Here is a 14,139-nt window from a genome sequence, read left to right on the forward strand (position 1 = left end):
CGTAGGGCACTGAGCAGTCCTGCTGGGGTCCCTCCATGGGAGACATGTCCTGAAACCTGGCAGCGACTGCACGGGGTGCCCACGGTGGGGAAAGGACAGAGGGGGAGAGCAAGGCTCCAGTGTGTCCTGAGAGGGCCTGGCTGTTTGCCCTTGGGATCTGGGGGGTTTCCCCACAGAAGGAGGGCAGGAGGGACAGAGGGAGGGCAGGATGGATAGCTGTGGCACTGCCTGCTGCAGTTTTCCCCCATGCTTTAGGGAGGATTTCTTCTGTGTGTGAGGGGGAGAGTCCCAGGTCCCTGCACTGCTGCAGCCACCCCTCCCAGGGATGTTGCTGAGGGCAGGGAAAGAGTGTGGAGAGTGACCAGGAGCCAGCCCAGAGCTCCCCAGGCCCCTGGGCAGCTTTGGCCATGTCTATTCACATCTGGCTCCCATGGCCTTAGCCGACTCCCTGGCAGTGCCCAGTTCCCTGTGGCAGAAAGAGATCCCAGCACACACTGGAAAATGTTCTCATCTGTGCTGCATTGTAGATGAGGGTGCTGGGAAGGCTTCTCCATCAGCTTGGATGAATAAAGTTTTGAAGCCCTTGGAGCCTCCTGCAGGTATGTTCTCAGTGTGCCACCAAGGAAGAATTGTAGACAAGCGGGCAGGCACCAGGTGACAGAAGCTTCTGTGGCTGTTGTGTTACAGATGTGTCTACAGGGAAGACTTCTCCAGCTTCTCCAGCTGCTACCTTGGATGCTGCACTCAAGCCCAGCTCCCATCTCAGGGGTGAGTAGTGTGTCCCTGCTGACCCCACAGGCTGAACCCTGCTTTTCTGGGATCCATTCCTGGCAAATGGAAATATTTTTCTCTAAGGTACTCCAACAGGGAAAATCCAAGATACAACAGATAAGATATCACTGGAAGCAACCAAACAGATGAGGCAAGAGCTGAAGGATCCCCTGCAGACAAGAGAAGGTGGGTGCATTTCCCTCATGCTTCCCCTGGGAGTCAGCAGCCGGGGTCTTTGGCTGCACATCTGGACACGCCATGCCCGGCACAGTGGGAAGAGATCCATGGCAGCCTCGCTGCCCCGCTGCTGCTTTCACGCCCTGCAGGGCTGTTTGCCAGCCTGGCCTGGCTGCAGCTTCTGCCCAGCCTCTGCCGGAAGTTATTGGGCATCAGCTGACAGGCCATGCCCAAACTGTAACACACCCTGAGATCCCCCACTATATCCAGCCCTGCAGATTAGGAAAAGGGTGGCTGTTTGGAGGTGGAAGTGCTCTCATCATGCCACTGTAACCTGGCCATTTTCCTGCTCCATAAATTTCACAAATATTACCTCTGATGCCACCACCCAAGTGGGAAACAGCTCCATCTGATGCAGCTGTCTCCCTTCCTTTGTCAAGAGATGGACATAGTGCTTCAGTGGAAGGTGGTATTTCTTGAAGGAAGCACTCCATCTTCGGTGCCAGCCCCTGCTGCAGGAAGGAAGGCAAAGCCAGACACGGGCACAGGCACAGCAGGTACTTGCTGTGCCGGGCTCAGGCCTGGCCGGGGCTGTGTGGCAGCAGCTCTTCCCCCAGGGCCTGCCCTTGCCCGGCCCGGCAGCAGCCAAAGCTGGAGGCGCCTCGGCTTCCAGGCCTCTGGAGCTGGTTCAGAGCCCCGGGGAAACGGGGCTGGTGCAGCAACGTCCCTGGCGCTGCAGCTGCTGCGGAGCTGGCCCTGAGTGCCCAGAGGCCCAAGGCACAGGAGCAGCCCCGAGCGGGAGCCCTGCCGCCAGCCCAGGGCCAGAGCCAGCCCTGGCACACAATGGAAACAGTTCTCATCTTGGTTTGCTTCCAGACTGGGATGCTGGGAAGGATTCTCCATTAGCCTGGCGCTCTGAAGTTGTGAAGCACTCTGAGCATTCTGCAGGTATGTTCTCACTGTCCCACCAAGGCGTAATGTTTGACTGACTGGTAAGAACCAGGTGACAGAAGCTTCTCTGGCTGTTGTGTTACAGGCGTGTCTGCAGGGACGACCTCACCAACTCCTACCTTGGATGCTGCACAAAAGGCCAGCTCCCATGGCAGGGGTGAGTAGTGTGTCCCTGCTGACCCCACAGGCTGAGCCCTGCTTTTGATGGGTCCATTCCTGGGAAATGGAACTACTTTCTCTTAAGGTCCTCTGACAGGAGAGACCAAAGACATGGCAGGCAGGAAATTCCAGGACCCATTAGAAATCATGTGGCAAATGCTGAAGGAACGTCTGCAGAGAAGACAAGGTGGGTGCATTTCCCTCATGCTGCTCCTGGGAGTCAGCAGCCGGGGGCATTGGCTGCACATCTGGACACGTCGTGCCCGGCACAGCAGGAAGGGATCCATGGCAGCCTTGCTGCCCCGCTGCTGCTTTCACGCCCTGCAGGGCTGTTTCCCAGCCTGGCCTGACTGCAGCTTCTGCCCAGCCTCTGCAGGAAGGCATTTGGCATCAGCTGGCAGACAGCCCCAATTGCACCACAGGCCATGCCCACCCTCAGATGCCCTGCAATTTCCTGGTGTCCAGGCAGATCAGATGTTGGGGCTGTTTGGGGAAGGAAGCAGCCTTGGGTTGTCCCAAAATCCTGGGTGTTTTCTGATCCTTATGCATTCCTTTCACAAGTGATGCCTCCTGAAATTGTCCCCTTCCCCATTCCCAGTCAGGAATGTTTTCATCTGATCCAGCTGTCTCTTCTCCATTCTCCAGAAATGAAAGGAGAGCCTGCGGAGAAAGAAGCATTTCCCGGAGGAAGCAGTGGTTGCATGCCAGCCTCAGCTCCAGGAAGGGAGGCCATGCCAGGCACAGGCACAGGAGGTAATTGCTGTGCCTCTGGGCCTGAGCCCTGCTGAGGCTTGAGCTGCCCTCTCTGCTGCTTGGCAGTGCGGGCACAGCCTGGACTAGAGCAGCACAGCCCAGGGGAATTATCCCGAGCAGGCGCAGGGCACTGAGCAGTCCTGCTGGGGTCCCTCCATGGGAGACATGTCCTGAAACCTGGCAGCGACTGCACGGGGTGCCCACGGTGGGGAAAGGACAGAGGGGGAGAGCAAGGCTCCAGTGTGTCCTGAGAGGGCCTGGCTGTTTGCCCTTGGGATCTGGGGGGTTTCCCCACAGAAGGAGGGCAGGAGGGACAGAGGGAGGGCAGGATGGATAGCTGTGGCACTGCCTGCTGCAGTTTTCCCCCATGCTTTAGGGAGGATTTCTTCTGTGTGTGAGGGGGAGAGTCCCAGGTCCCTGCACTGCTGCAGCCACCCCTCCCAGGGATGTTGCTGAGGGCAGGGAAAGAGTGTGGAGAGTGACCAGGAGCCAGCCCAGAGCTCCCCAGGCCCCTGGGCAGCTTTGGCCATGTCTATTCACATCTGGCTCCCATGGCCTTACCCGACTCTCTGGCAGTGCCCAGTTCCCTGTGGCAGAAAGAGATCCCAGCACACACTGGAAAATGTTCTCATCTGTGCTGCATTGTAGATGAGGGTGCTGGGAAGGCTTCTCCATCAGCTTGGATGAATAAAGTTTTGAAGCCCTTGGAGCCTCCTGCAGGTATGTTCTCAGCGTGCCACCAAGGAAGAATTGTAGACAAGCGGGCAGGCACCAGGTGACAGAAGCTTCTGTGGCTGTTGTGTTACAGATGTGTCTACAGGGAAGACTTCTCCAGCTTCTCCAGCTGCTACCTTGGATGCTGCACTCAAGCCCAGCTCCCATCTCAGGGGTGAGTAGTGTGTCCCTGCTGACCCCACAGGCTGAACCCTGCTTTTCTGGGATCCATTCCTGGCAAATGGAAATATTTTTCTCTAAGGTACTCCAACAGGGAAAATCCAAGATACAACAGATAAGATATCACTGGAAGCAACCAAACAGATGAGGCAAGAGCTGAAGGATCCCCTGCAGACAAGAGAAGGTGGGTGCATTTCCCTCATGCTTCCCCTGGGAGTCAGCAGCCGGGGTCTTTGGCTGCACATCTGGACACGCCATGCCCGGCACAGTGGGAAGAGATCCATGGCAGCCTCGCTGCCCCGCTGCTGCTTTCACGCCCTGCAGGGCTGTTTGCCAGCCTGGCCTGGCTGCAGCTTCTGCCCAGCCTCTGCCGGAAGTTATTGGGCATCAGCTGACAGGCCATGCCCAAACTGTAAGACACCCTGAGATCCCCCACTATATCCAGCCCTGCAGATTAGGAAAAGGGTGGCTGTTTGGAGGTGGAAGTGCTCTCATCATGCCACTGTAACCTGGCCATTTTCCTGCTCCATAAATTTCACAAATATTACCTCTGATGCCACCACCCAAGTGGGAAACAGCTCCATCTGATGCAGCTGTCTCCCTTCCTTTGTCAAGAGATGGACATAGTGCTTCAGTGGAAGGTGGTATTTCTTGAAGGAAGCACTCCATCTTCGGTGCCAGCCCCTGCTGCAGGAAGGAAGGCAAAGCCAGACACGGGCACAGGCACAGCAGGTACTTGCTGTGCCGGGCTCAGGCCTGGCCGGGGCTGTGTGGCAGCAGCTCTTCCCCCAGGGCCTGCCCTTGCCCGGCCCGGCAGCAGCCAAAGCTGGAGGCGCCTCGGCTTCCAGGCCTCTGGAGCTGGTTCAGAGCCCCGGGGAAACGGGGCTGGTGCAGCAACGTCCCTGGCGCTGCAGCTGCTGCGGAGCTGGCCCTGAGTGCCCAGAGGCCCAAGGCACAGGAGCAGCCCCGAGCGGGAGCCCTGCCGCCAGCCCAGGGCCAGAGCCAGCCCTGGCACACAATGGAAACAGTTCTCATCTTGGTTTGCTTCCAGACTGGGATGCTGGGAAGGATTCTCCATTAGCCTGGCGCTCTGAAGTTGTGAAGCACTCTGAGCATTCTGCAGGTATGTTCTCACTGTCCCACCAAGGCGTAATGTTTGACTGACTGGTAAGAACCAGGTGACAGAAGCTTCTCTGGCTGTTGTGTTACAGGCGTGTCTGCAGGGACGACCTCACCAACTCCTACCTTGGATGCTGCACAAAAGGCCAGCTCCCATGGCAGGGGTGAGTAGTGTGTCCCTGCTGACCCCACAGGCTGAGCCCTGCTTTTGATGGGTCCATTCCTGGGAAATGGAACTACTTTCTCTTAAGGTCCTCTGACAGGAGAGACCAAAGACATGGCAGGCAGGAAATTCCAGGACCCATTAGAAATCATGTGGCAAATGCTGAAGGAACGTCTGCAGAGAAGACAAGGTGGGTGCATTTCCCTCATGCTGCTCCTGGGAGTCAGCAGCCGGGGGCATTGGCTGCACATCTGGACACGTCGTGCCCGGCACAGCAGGAAGGGATCCATGGCAGCCTCGCTGCTCCGCTGCTGCTTTCACGCCCTGCAGGGCTGTTTCCCAGCCTGGCCTGACTGCAGCTTCTGCCCAGCCTCTGCAGGAAGGCATTTGGCATCAGCTGGCAGACAGCCCCAATTGCACCACAGGCCATGCCCACCCTCAGATGCCCTGCAATTTCCTGGTGTCCAGGCAGATCAGATGTTGGGGCTGTTTGGGGAAGGAAGCAGCCTTGGGTTGTCTCAAAATCCTGGGTGTTTTCTGATCCTTATGCATTCCTTTCACAAGTGATGCCTCCTGAAATTGTCCCCTTCCCCATTCCCAGTCAGGAATGTTTTCATCTGATCCAGCTGTCTCTTCTCCATTCTCCAGAAATGAAAGGAGAGCCTGCGGAGAAAGAAGCATTTCCCGGAGGAAGCAGTGGTTGCATGCCAGCCTCAGCTCCAGGAAGGGAGGCCATGCCAGGCACAGGCACAGGAGGTAATTGCTGTGCCTCTGGGCCTGAGCCCTGCTGAGGCTTGAGCTGCCCTCTCTGCTGCTTGGCAGTGCGGGCACAGCCTGGACTAGAGCAGCACAGCCCAGGGGAATTATCCCGAGCAGGCGCAGGGCACTGAGCAGTCCTGCTGGGGTCCCTCCATGGGAGACATGTCCTGAAACCTGGCAGCGACTGCACGGGGTGCCCACGGTGGGGAAAGGACAGAGGGGGAGAGCAAGGCTCCAGTGTGTCCTGAGAGGGCCTGGCTGTTTGCCCTTGGGATCTGGGGGGTTTCCCCACAGAAGGAGGGCAGGAGGGACAGAGGGAGGGCAGGATGGATAGCTGTGGCACTGCCTGCTGCAGTTTTCCCCCATGCTTTAGGGAGGATTTCTTCTGTGTGTGAGGGGGAGAGTCCCAGGTCCCTGCACTGCTGCAGCCACCCCTCCCAGGGATGTTGCTGAGGGCAGGGAAAGAGTGTGGAGAGTGACCAGGAGCCAGCCCAGAGCTCCCCAGGCCCCTGGGCAGCTTTGGCCATGTCTATTCACATCTGGCTCCCATGGCCTTACCCGACTCTCTGGCAGTGCCCAGTTCCCTGTGGCAGAAAGAGATCCCAGCACACACTGGAAAATGTTCTCATCTGTGCTGCATTGTAGATGAGGGTGCTGGGAAGGCTTCTCCATCAGCTTGGATGAATAAAGTTTTGAAGCCCTTGGAGCCTCCTGCAGGTATGTTCTCAGCGTGCCACCAAGGAAGAATTGTAGACAAGCGGGCAGGCACCAGGTGACAGAAGCTTCTGTGGCTGTTGTGTTACAGATGTGTCTACAGGGAAGACTTCTCCAGCTTCTCCAGCTGCTACCTTGGATGCTGCACTCAAGCCCAGCTCCCATCTCAGGGGTGAGTAGTGTGTCCCTGCTGACCTCACAGGCTGAACCCTGCTTTTCTGGGATCCATTCCTGGCAAATGGAAATATTTTTCTCTAAGGTACTCCAACAGGGAAAATCCAAGATACAACAGATAAGATATCACTGGAAGCAACCAAACAGATGAGGCAAGAGCTGAAGGATCCCCTGCAGACAAGAGAAGGTGGGTGCATTTCCCTCATGCTTCCCCTGGGAGTCAGCAGCCGGGGTCTTTGGCTGCACATCTGGACACGCCATGCCCGGCACAGTGGGAAGAGATCCATGGCAGCCTCGCTGCCCCGCTGCTGCTTTCACGCCCTGCAGGGCTGTTTGCCAGCCTGGCCTGGCTGCAGCTTCTGCCCAGCCTCTGCCGGAAGTTATTGGGCATCAGCTGACAGGCCATGCCCAAACTGTAACACACCCTGAGATCCCCCACTATATCCAGCCCTGCAGATTAGGAAAAGGGTGGCTGTTTGGAGGTGGAAGTGCTCTCATCATGCCACTGTAACCTGGCCATTTTCCTGCTCCATAAATTTCACAAATATTACCTCTGATGCCACCACCCAAGTGGGAAACAGCTCCATCTGATGCAGCTGTCTCCCTTCCTTTGTCAAGAGATGGACATAGTGCTTCAGTGGAAGGTGGTATTTCTTGAAGGAAGCACTCCATCTTCGGTGCCAGCCCCTGCTGCAGGAAGGAAGGCAAAGCCAGACACGGGCACAGGCACAGCAGGTACTTGCTGTGCCGGGCTCAGGCCTGGCCGGGGCTGTGTGGCAGCAGCTCTTCCCCCAGGGCCTGCCCTTGCCCGGCCCGGCAGCAGCCAAAGCTGGAGGCGCCTCGGCTTCCAGGCCTCTGGAGCTGGTTCAGAGCCCCGGGGAAACGGGGCTGGTGCAGCAACGTCCCTGGCGCTGCAGCTGCTGCGGAGCTGGCCCTGAGTGCCCAGAGGCCCAAGGCACAGGAGCAGCCCCGAGCGGGAGCCCTGCCGCCAGCCCAGGGCCAGAGCCAGCCCTGGCACACAATGGAAACAGTTCTCATCTTGGTTTGCTTCCAGACTGGGATGCTGGGAAGGATTCTCCATTAGCCTGGCGCTCTGAAGTTGTGAAGCACTCTGAGCATTCTGCAGGTATGTTCTCACTGTCCCACCAAGGCGTAATGTTTGACTGACTGGTAAGAAGCAGGTGACAGAAGCTTCTGTGGCTGTTGTGTTACAGGCGTGTCTGCAGGGACGACCTCACCAACTCCTACCTTGGATGCTGCACAAAAGGCCAGCTCCCATGGCAGGGGTGAGTAGTGTGTCCCTGCTGACCCCACAGGCTGAGCCCTGCTTTTGATGGGTCCATTCCTGGGAAATGGAACTACTTTCTCTTAAGGTCCTCTGACAGGAGAGACCAAAGACATGGCAGGCAGGAAATTCCAGGACCCATTAGAAATCATGTGGCAAATGCTGAAGGAACGTCTGCAGAGAAGACAAGGTGGGTGCATTTCCCTCATGCTGCTCCTGGGAGTCAGCAGCCGGGGGCATTGGCTGCACATCTGGACACGTCGTGCCCGGCACAGCAGGAAGGGATCCATGGCAGCCTTGCTGCCCCGCTGCTGCTTTCACGCCCTGCAGGGCTGTTTCCCAGCCTGGCCTGACTGCAGCTTCTGCCCAGCCTCTGCAGGAAGGCATTTGGCATCAGCTGGCAGACAGCCCCAATTGCACCACAGGCCATGCCCACCCTCAGATGCCCTGCAATTTCCTGGTGTCCAGGCAGATCAGATGTTGGGGCTGTTTGGGGAAGGAAGCAGCCTTGGGTTGTCCCAAAATCCTGGGTGTTTTCTGATCCTTATGCATTCCTTTCACAAGTGATGCCTCCTGAAATTGTCCCCTTCCCCATTCCCAGTCAGGAATGTTTTCATCTGATCCAGCTGTCTCTTCTCCATTCTCCAGAAATGAAAGGAGAGCCTGCGGAGAAAGAAGCATTTCCCGGAGGAAGCAGTGGTTGCATGCCAGCCTCAGCTCCAGGAAGGGAGGCCATGCCAGGCACAGGCACAGGAGGTAATTGCTGTGCCTCTGGGCCTGAGCCCTGCTGAGGCTTGAGCTCCCCTCTCTGCTGCTTGGCAGTGCGGGCACAGCCTGGACTAGAGCAGCACAGCCCAGGGGAATTATCCCGAGCAGGCTCAGGGCACTGAGCAGTCCTGCTGGGGTCCCTCCATGGGAGACATGTCCTGAAACCTGGCAGCGACTGCACGGGGTGCCCACGGTGGGGAAAGGACAGAGGGGGAGAGCAAGGCTCCAGTGTGTCCTGAGAGGGCCTGGCTGTTTGCCCTTGGGATCTGGGGGGTTTCCCCACAGAAGGAGGGCAGGAGGGACAGAGGGAGGGCAGGATGGATAGCTGTGGCACTGCCTGCTGCAGTTTTCCCCCATGCTTTAGGGAGGATTTCTTCTGTGTGTGAGGGGGAGAGTCCCAGGTCCCTGCACTGCTGCAGCCACCCCTCCCAGGGATGTTGCTGAGGGCAGGGAAAGAGTGTGGAGAGTGACCAGGAGCCAGCCCAGAGCTCCCCAGGCCCCTGGGCAGCTTTGGCCATGTCTATTCACATCTGGCTCCCATGGCCTTACCCGACGCCCTGGCAGTGCCCAGTTCCCTGTGGCAGAAAGAGATCCCAGCACACCCTGGAAAATGTTCTCATCTGTGCTGCATTGTAGATGAGGGTGCTGGGAAGGCTTCTCCATCAGCTTGGATGAATAAAGTTTTGAAGCCCTTGGAGCCTCCTGCAGGTATGTTGTCAGTGTGCCACCAAGGAAGAATTGTAGACAAGCGGGCAGGCACCAGGTGACAGAAGCTTCTGTGGCTGTTGTGTTACAGATGTGTCTACAGGGAAGACTTCTCCAGCTTCTCCAGCTGCTACCTTGGATGCTGCACTCAAGCCCAGCTCCCATCTCAGTGGTGAGTAGTGTGTCCCTGCTGACCCCACAGGCTGAACCCTGCTTTTCTGGGATCCATTCCTGGCAAATGGAAATATTTTTCTCTAAGGTACTCCAACAGGGAAAATCCAAGATACAACAGATAAGATATCCCTGGAAGCAACCAAACAGATGAGGCAAGAGCTGAAGGATCCCCTGCAGACAAGAGAAGGTGGGTGCATTTCCCTCATGCTTCCCCTGGGAGTCAGCAGCCGGGGTCTTTGGCTGCACATCTGGACACGCCATGCCCGGCACAGTGGGAAGAGATCCATGGCAGCCTCGCTGCCCCGCTGCTGCTTTCACGCCCTGCAGGGCTGTTTGCCAGCCTGGCCTGGCTGCAGCTTCTGCCCAGCCTCTGCCGGAAGTTCTTGGGCATCAGCTGACAGGCCATGCCCAAACTGTAACACACCCTGAGATCCCCCACTATATCCAGCCCTGCAGATTAGGAAAAGGGTGGCTGTTTGGAGGTGGAAGTGCTCTCATCATGCCACTGTAACCTGGACATTTTCCTGCTCCATAAATTTCACAAATATTACCTCTGATGCCACCACCCAAGTGGGAAACAGCTCCATCTGATGCAGCTGTCTCCCTTCCTTTGTCAAGAGATGGACATAGTGCTTCAGTGGAAGGTGGTATTTCTTGAAGGAAGCACTCCATCTTCGGTGCCAGCCCCTGCTGCAGGAAGGAAGGCGAAGCCAGACACGGGCACAGGCACAGCAGGTAATTGCTGTGCTGGGCTCAGGCCTGGCCGGGGCTGTGTGGCAGCAGCTCTTCCCCCAGGGCCTGCCCTTGCCCGGCCCGGCAGCAGCCAAAGCTGGAGGCGCCTCGGCTTCCAGGCCTCTGGAGCTGGTTCAGAGCCCCGGGGAAACGGGACTGGTGCAGCAACGTCCCTGGCGCTGCAGCTGCTGCGGAGCTGGCCCTGAGTGCCCAGAGGCCCAAGGCACAGGAGCAGCCCCGAGCGGGAGCCCTGCCGCCAGCCCAGGGCCAGAGCCAGCCCTGGCACACAATGGAAACAGTTCTCATCTTGGTTTGCTTCCAGACTGGGATGCTGGGAAGGATTCTCCATTAGCCTGGCGCTCTGAAGTTGTGAAGCCCTCTGAGCATTCTGCAGGTATGTTCTCACTGTCCCACCAAGGCGTAATGTGTGACTGAATGGTAAGAACCAGGTGACAGAAGCTTCTGTGGCTGTTGTGTTACAGGCGTGTCTGCAGGGACGACCTCACCAACTCCTACCTTGGATGCTGCACAAAAGGCCAGCTCCCATGGCAGGGGTGAGTAGTGTGTCCCTGCTGACCCCACAGGCTGAGCCCTGCTTTTGTGGGGTCCATTGCTGGGAAATGGAACTACTTTCTCTTAAGGTCCTCTGACAGGAAAGACCAAAGACATGGCAGGCAGGAAATTCCAGGACCCATTAGAAATCATGTGGCAAATGCTGAAGGAACGTCTGCAGAGAAGACAAGGTGGGTGCATTTCCCTCATGCTGCTCCTGGGAGTCAGCAGCCGGGGGCATTGGCTGCACATCTGGACACGTCGTGCCCGGCACAGCAGGAAGGGATCCATGGCAGCCTCGCTGCCCCGCTGCTGCTTTCACGCCCTGCAGGGCTGTTTCACAGCCTGGCCTGGCTGCAGCTTCTGCCCAGCCTCTGCAGGAAGGCATTTGGCATCAGCTGGCAGACAGCCCCAAATGCACCACAGGCCATGCCCACCCTCAGATGCCCTGCAATTTCCTGGTGTCCAGGCAGATCAGATGTTGGGGCTGTTTGGGGAAGGAAGCAGCCTTGGGTTGTCCCAAAATCCTGGGTGTTTTCTGATCCTTATGCATTCCTTTCACAAGTGATGCCTCCTGAAATTGTCCCCTTCCCCATTCCCAGTCAGGAATGTTTTCATCTGATCCAGCTGTCTCTTCTCCATTCTCCAGAAATGAAAGGAGAGCCTGCGGAGAAAGAAGCATTTCCCGGAGGAAGCAGTGGTTGCATGCCAGCCTCAGCTCCAGGAAGGGAGGCCATGCCAGGCACAGGCACAGGAGGTAATTGCTGTGCCTCTGGGCCTGAGCCCTGCTGAGGCTTGAGCTGCCCTCTCTGCTGTTTGGCAGTGCGGGCACAGCCTGGACTAGAGCAGCACAGCCCAGGGGAATTATCCCGAGCAGGCGTAGGGCACTGAGCAGTCCTGCTGGGGTCCCTCCATGGGAGACATGTCCTGAAACCTGGCAGCGACTGCACGGGGTGCCCACGGTGGGGAAAGGACAGAGGGGGAGAGCAAGGCTCCAGTGTGTCCTGAGAGGGCCTGGCTGTTTGCCCTTGGGATCTGGGGGGTTTCCCCACAGAAGGAGGGCAGGAGGGACAGAGGGAGGGCAGGATGGATAGCTGTGGCACTGCCTGCTGCAGTTTTCCCCCATGCTTTAGGGAGGATTTCTTCTGTGTGTGAGGGGGAGAGTCCCAGGTCCCTGCACTGCTGCAGCCACCCCTCCCAGGGATGTTGCTGAGGGCAGGGAAAGAGTGTGGAGAGTGACCAGGAGCCAGCCCAGAGCTCCCCAGGCCCCTGGGCAGCTTTGGCCATGTCTATTCACATCTGGCTCCCATGGCCTTAGCCGACTCCCTGGCAGTGCCCAGTTCCCTGTGGCAGAAAGAGATCCCAGCACACACTGGAAAATGTTCTCATCTGTGCTGCATTGTAGATGAGGGTGCTGGGAAGGCTTCTCCATCAGCTTGGATGAATAAAGTTTTGAAGCCCTTGGAGCCTCCTGCAGGTATGTTCTCAGTGTGCCACCAAGGAAGAATTGTAGACAAGCGGGCAGGCACCAGGTGACAGAAGCTTCTGTGGCTGTTGTGTTACAGATGTGTCTACAGGGAAGACTTCTCCAGCTTCTCCAGCTGCTACCTTGGATGCTGCACTCAAGCCCAGCTCCCATCTCAGGGGTGAGTAGTGTGTCCCTGCTGACCCCACAGGCTGAACCCTGCTTTTCTGGGATCCATTCCTGGCAAATGGAAATATTTTTCTCTAAGGTACTCCAACAGGGAAAATCCAAGATACAACAGATAAGATATCACTGGAAGCAACCAAACAGATGAGGCAAGAGCTGAAGGATCCCCTGCAGACAAGAGAAGGTGGGTGCATTTCCCTCATGCTTCCCCTGGGAGTCAGCAGCCGGGGTCTTTGGCTGCACATCTGGACACGCCATGCCCGGCACAGTGGGAAGAGATCCATGGCAGCCTCGCTGCCCCGCTGCTGCTTTCACGCCCTGCAGGGCTGTTTGCCAGCCTGGCCTGGCTGCAGCTTCTGCCCAGCCTCTGCCGGAAGTTATTGGGCATCAGCTGACAGGCCATGCCCAAACTGTAACACACCCTGAGATCCCCCACTATATCCAGCCCTGCAGATTAGGAAAAGGGTGGCTGTTTGGAGGTGGAAGTGCTCTCATCATGCCACTGTAACCTGGCCATTTTCCTGCTCCATAAATTTCACAAATATTACCTCTGATGCCACCACCCAAGTGGGAAACAGCTCCATCTGATGCAGCTGTCTCCCTTCCTTTGTCAAGAGATGGACATAGTGCTTCAGTGGAAGGTGGTATTTCTTGAAGGAAGCACTCCATCTTCGGTGCCAGCCCCTGCTGCAGGAAGGAAGGCAAAGCCAGACACGGGCACAGGCACAGCAGGTACTTGCTGTGCCGGGCTCAGGCCTGGCCGGGGCTGTGTGGCAGCAGCTCTTCCCCCAGGGCCTGCCCTTGCCCGGCCCGGCAGCAGCCAAAGCTGGAGGCGCCTCGGCTTCCAGGCCTCTGGAGCTGGTTCAGAGCCCCGGGGAAACGGGGCTGGTGCAGCAACGTCCCTGGCGCTGCAGCTGCTGCGGAGCTGGCCCTGAGTGCCCAGAGGCCCAAGGCACAGGAGCAGCCCCGAGCGGGAGCCCTGCCGCCAGCCCAGGGCCAGAGCCAGCCCTGGCACACAATGGAAACAGTTCTCATCTTGGTTTGCTTCCAGACTGGGATGCTGGGAAGGATTCTCCATTAGCCTGGCGCTCTGAAGTTGTGAAGCACTCTGAGCATTCTGCAGGTATGTTCTCACTGTCCCACCAAGGCGTAATGTTTGACTGACTGGTAAGAACCAGGTGACAGAAGCTTCTGTGGCTGTTGTGTTACAGGCGTGTCTGCAGGGACGACCTCACCAACTCCTACCTTGGATGCTGCACAAAAGGCCAGCTCCCATGGCAGGGGTGAGTAGTGTGTCCCTGCTGACCCCACAGGCTGAGCCCTGCTTTTGATGGGTCCATTCCTGGGAAATGGAACTACTTTCTCTTAAGGTCCTCTGACAGGAGAGACCAAAGACATGGCAGGCAGGAAATTCCAGGACCCATTAGAAATCATGTGGCAAATGCTGAAGGAACGTCTGCAGAGAAGACAAGGTGGGTGCATTTCCCTCATGCTGCTCCTGGGACTCAGCAGCCGGGGGCATTGGCTGCACATCTGGACACGTCGTGCCCGGCACAGCAGGAAGGGATCCATGGCAGCCTCGCTGCCCCGCTGCTGCTTTCACGCCCTGCAGGGCTGTTTCCCAGCCTGGCCTGACTG

At 57.6% G+C, this 14,139-nt stretch overlaps 1 protein-coding gene and 1 long non-coding RNA gene across 2 annotated transcripts in view; both read left to right on the forward strand.

Annotated features, from left to right (window-relative positions):
• Positions 1-4,919: 4,919 nt before the first annotated feature.
• Positions 4,920-14,139, forward strand: part of LOC135308337 (uncharacterized) — a 47,143-nt gene continuing 37,923 nt past the window's right edge. Inside the window, exons 1-15 of the mRNA XM_064433277.1 lie at positions 4,920-4,988; positions 5,076-5,177; positions 5,636-5,743; positions 6,392-6,463; positions 6,552-6,632; positions 6,720-6,821; positions 7,253-7,369; positions 10,621-10,692; positions 10,781-10,852; positions 10,940-11,041; positions 11,500-11,607; positions 12,256-12,327; positions 12,416-12,496; positions 12,584-12,685; positions 13,117-13,233. Of these exons, the coding sequence (XP_064289347.1) occupies positions 5,102-5,177; positions 5,636-5,743; positions 6,392-6,463; positions 6,552-6,632; positions 6,720-6,821; positions 7,253-7,369; positions 10,621-10,692; positions 10,781-10,852; positions 10,940-11,041; positions 11,500-11,607; positions 12,256-12,327; positions 12,416-12,496; positions 12,584-12,685; positions 13,117-13,233 (1,282 nt within the window). The 5' untranslated portion in view covers positions 4,920-4,988; positions 5,076-5,101. The remainder of the gene's footprint in view (positions 4,989-5,075; positions 5,178-5,635; positions 5,744-6,391; positions 6,464-6,551; positions 6,633-6,719; positions 6,822-7,252; positions 7,370-10,620; positions 10,693-10,780; positions 10,853-10,939; positions 11,042-11,499; positions 11,608-12,255; positions 12,328-12,415; positions 12,497-12,583; positions 12,686-13,116; positions 13,234-14,139) is intronic.
• Positions 7,846-9,562, forward strand: LOC135307437 (uncharacterized). Its single transcript, XR_010368156.1, has 5 exons — positions 7,846-7,920; positions 8,008-8,109; positions 8,568-8,675; positions 9,324-9,395; positions 9,484-9,562. It is a non-coding gene; the product is annotated as an uncharacterized LOC135307437 (long non-coding RNA).

This window comes from Passer domesticus, chromosome 9 (assembly GCF_036417665.1).
Source record: "Passer domesticus isolate bPasDom1 chromosome 9, bPasDom1.hap1, whole genome shotgun sequence".
Lineage (NCBI taxonomy): Eukaryota > Metazoa > Chordata > Aves > Passeriformes > Passeridae > Passer > Passer domesticus.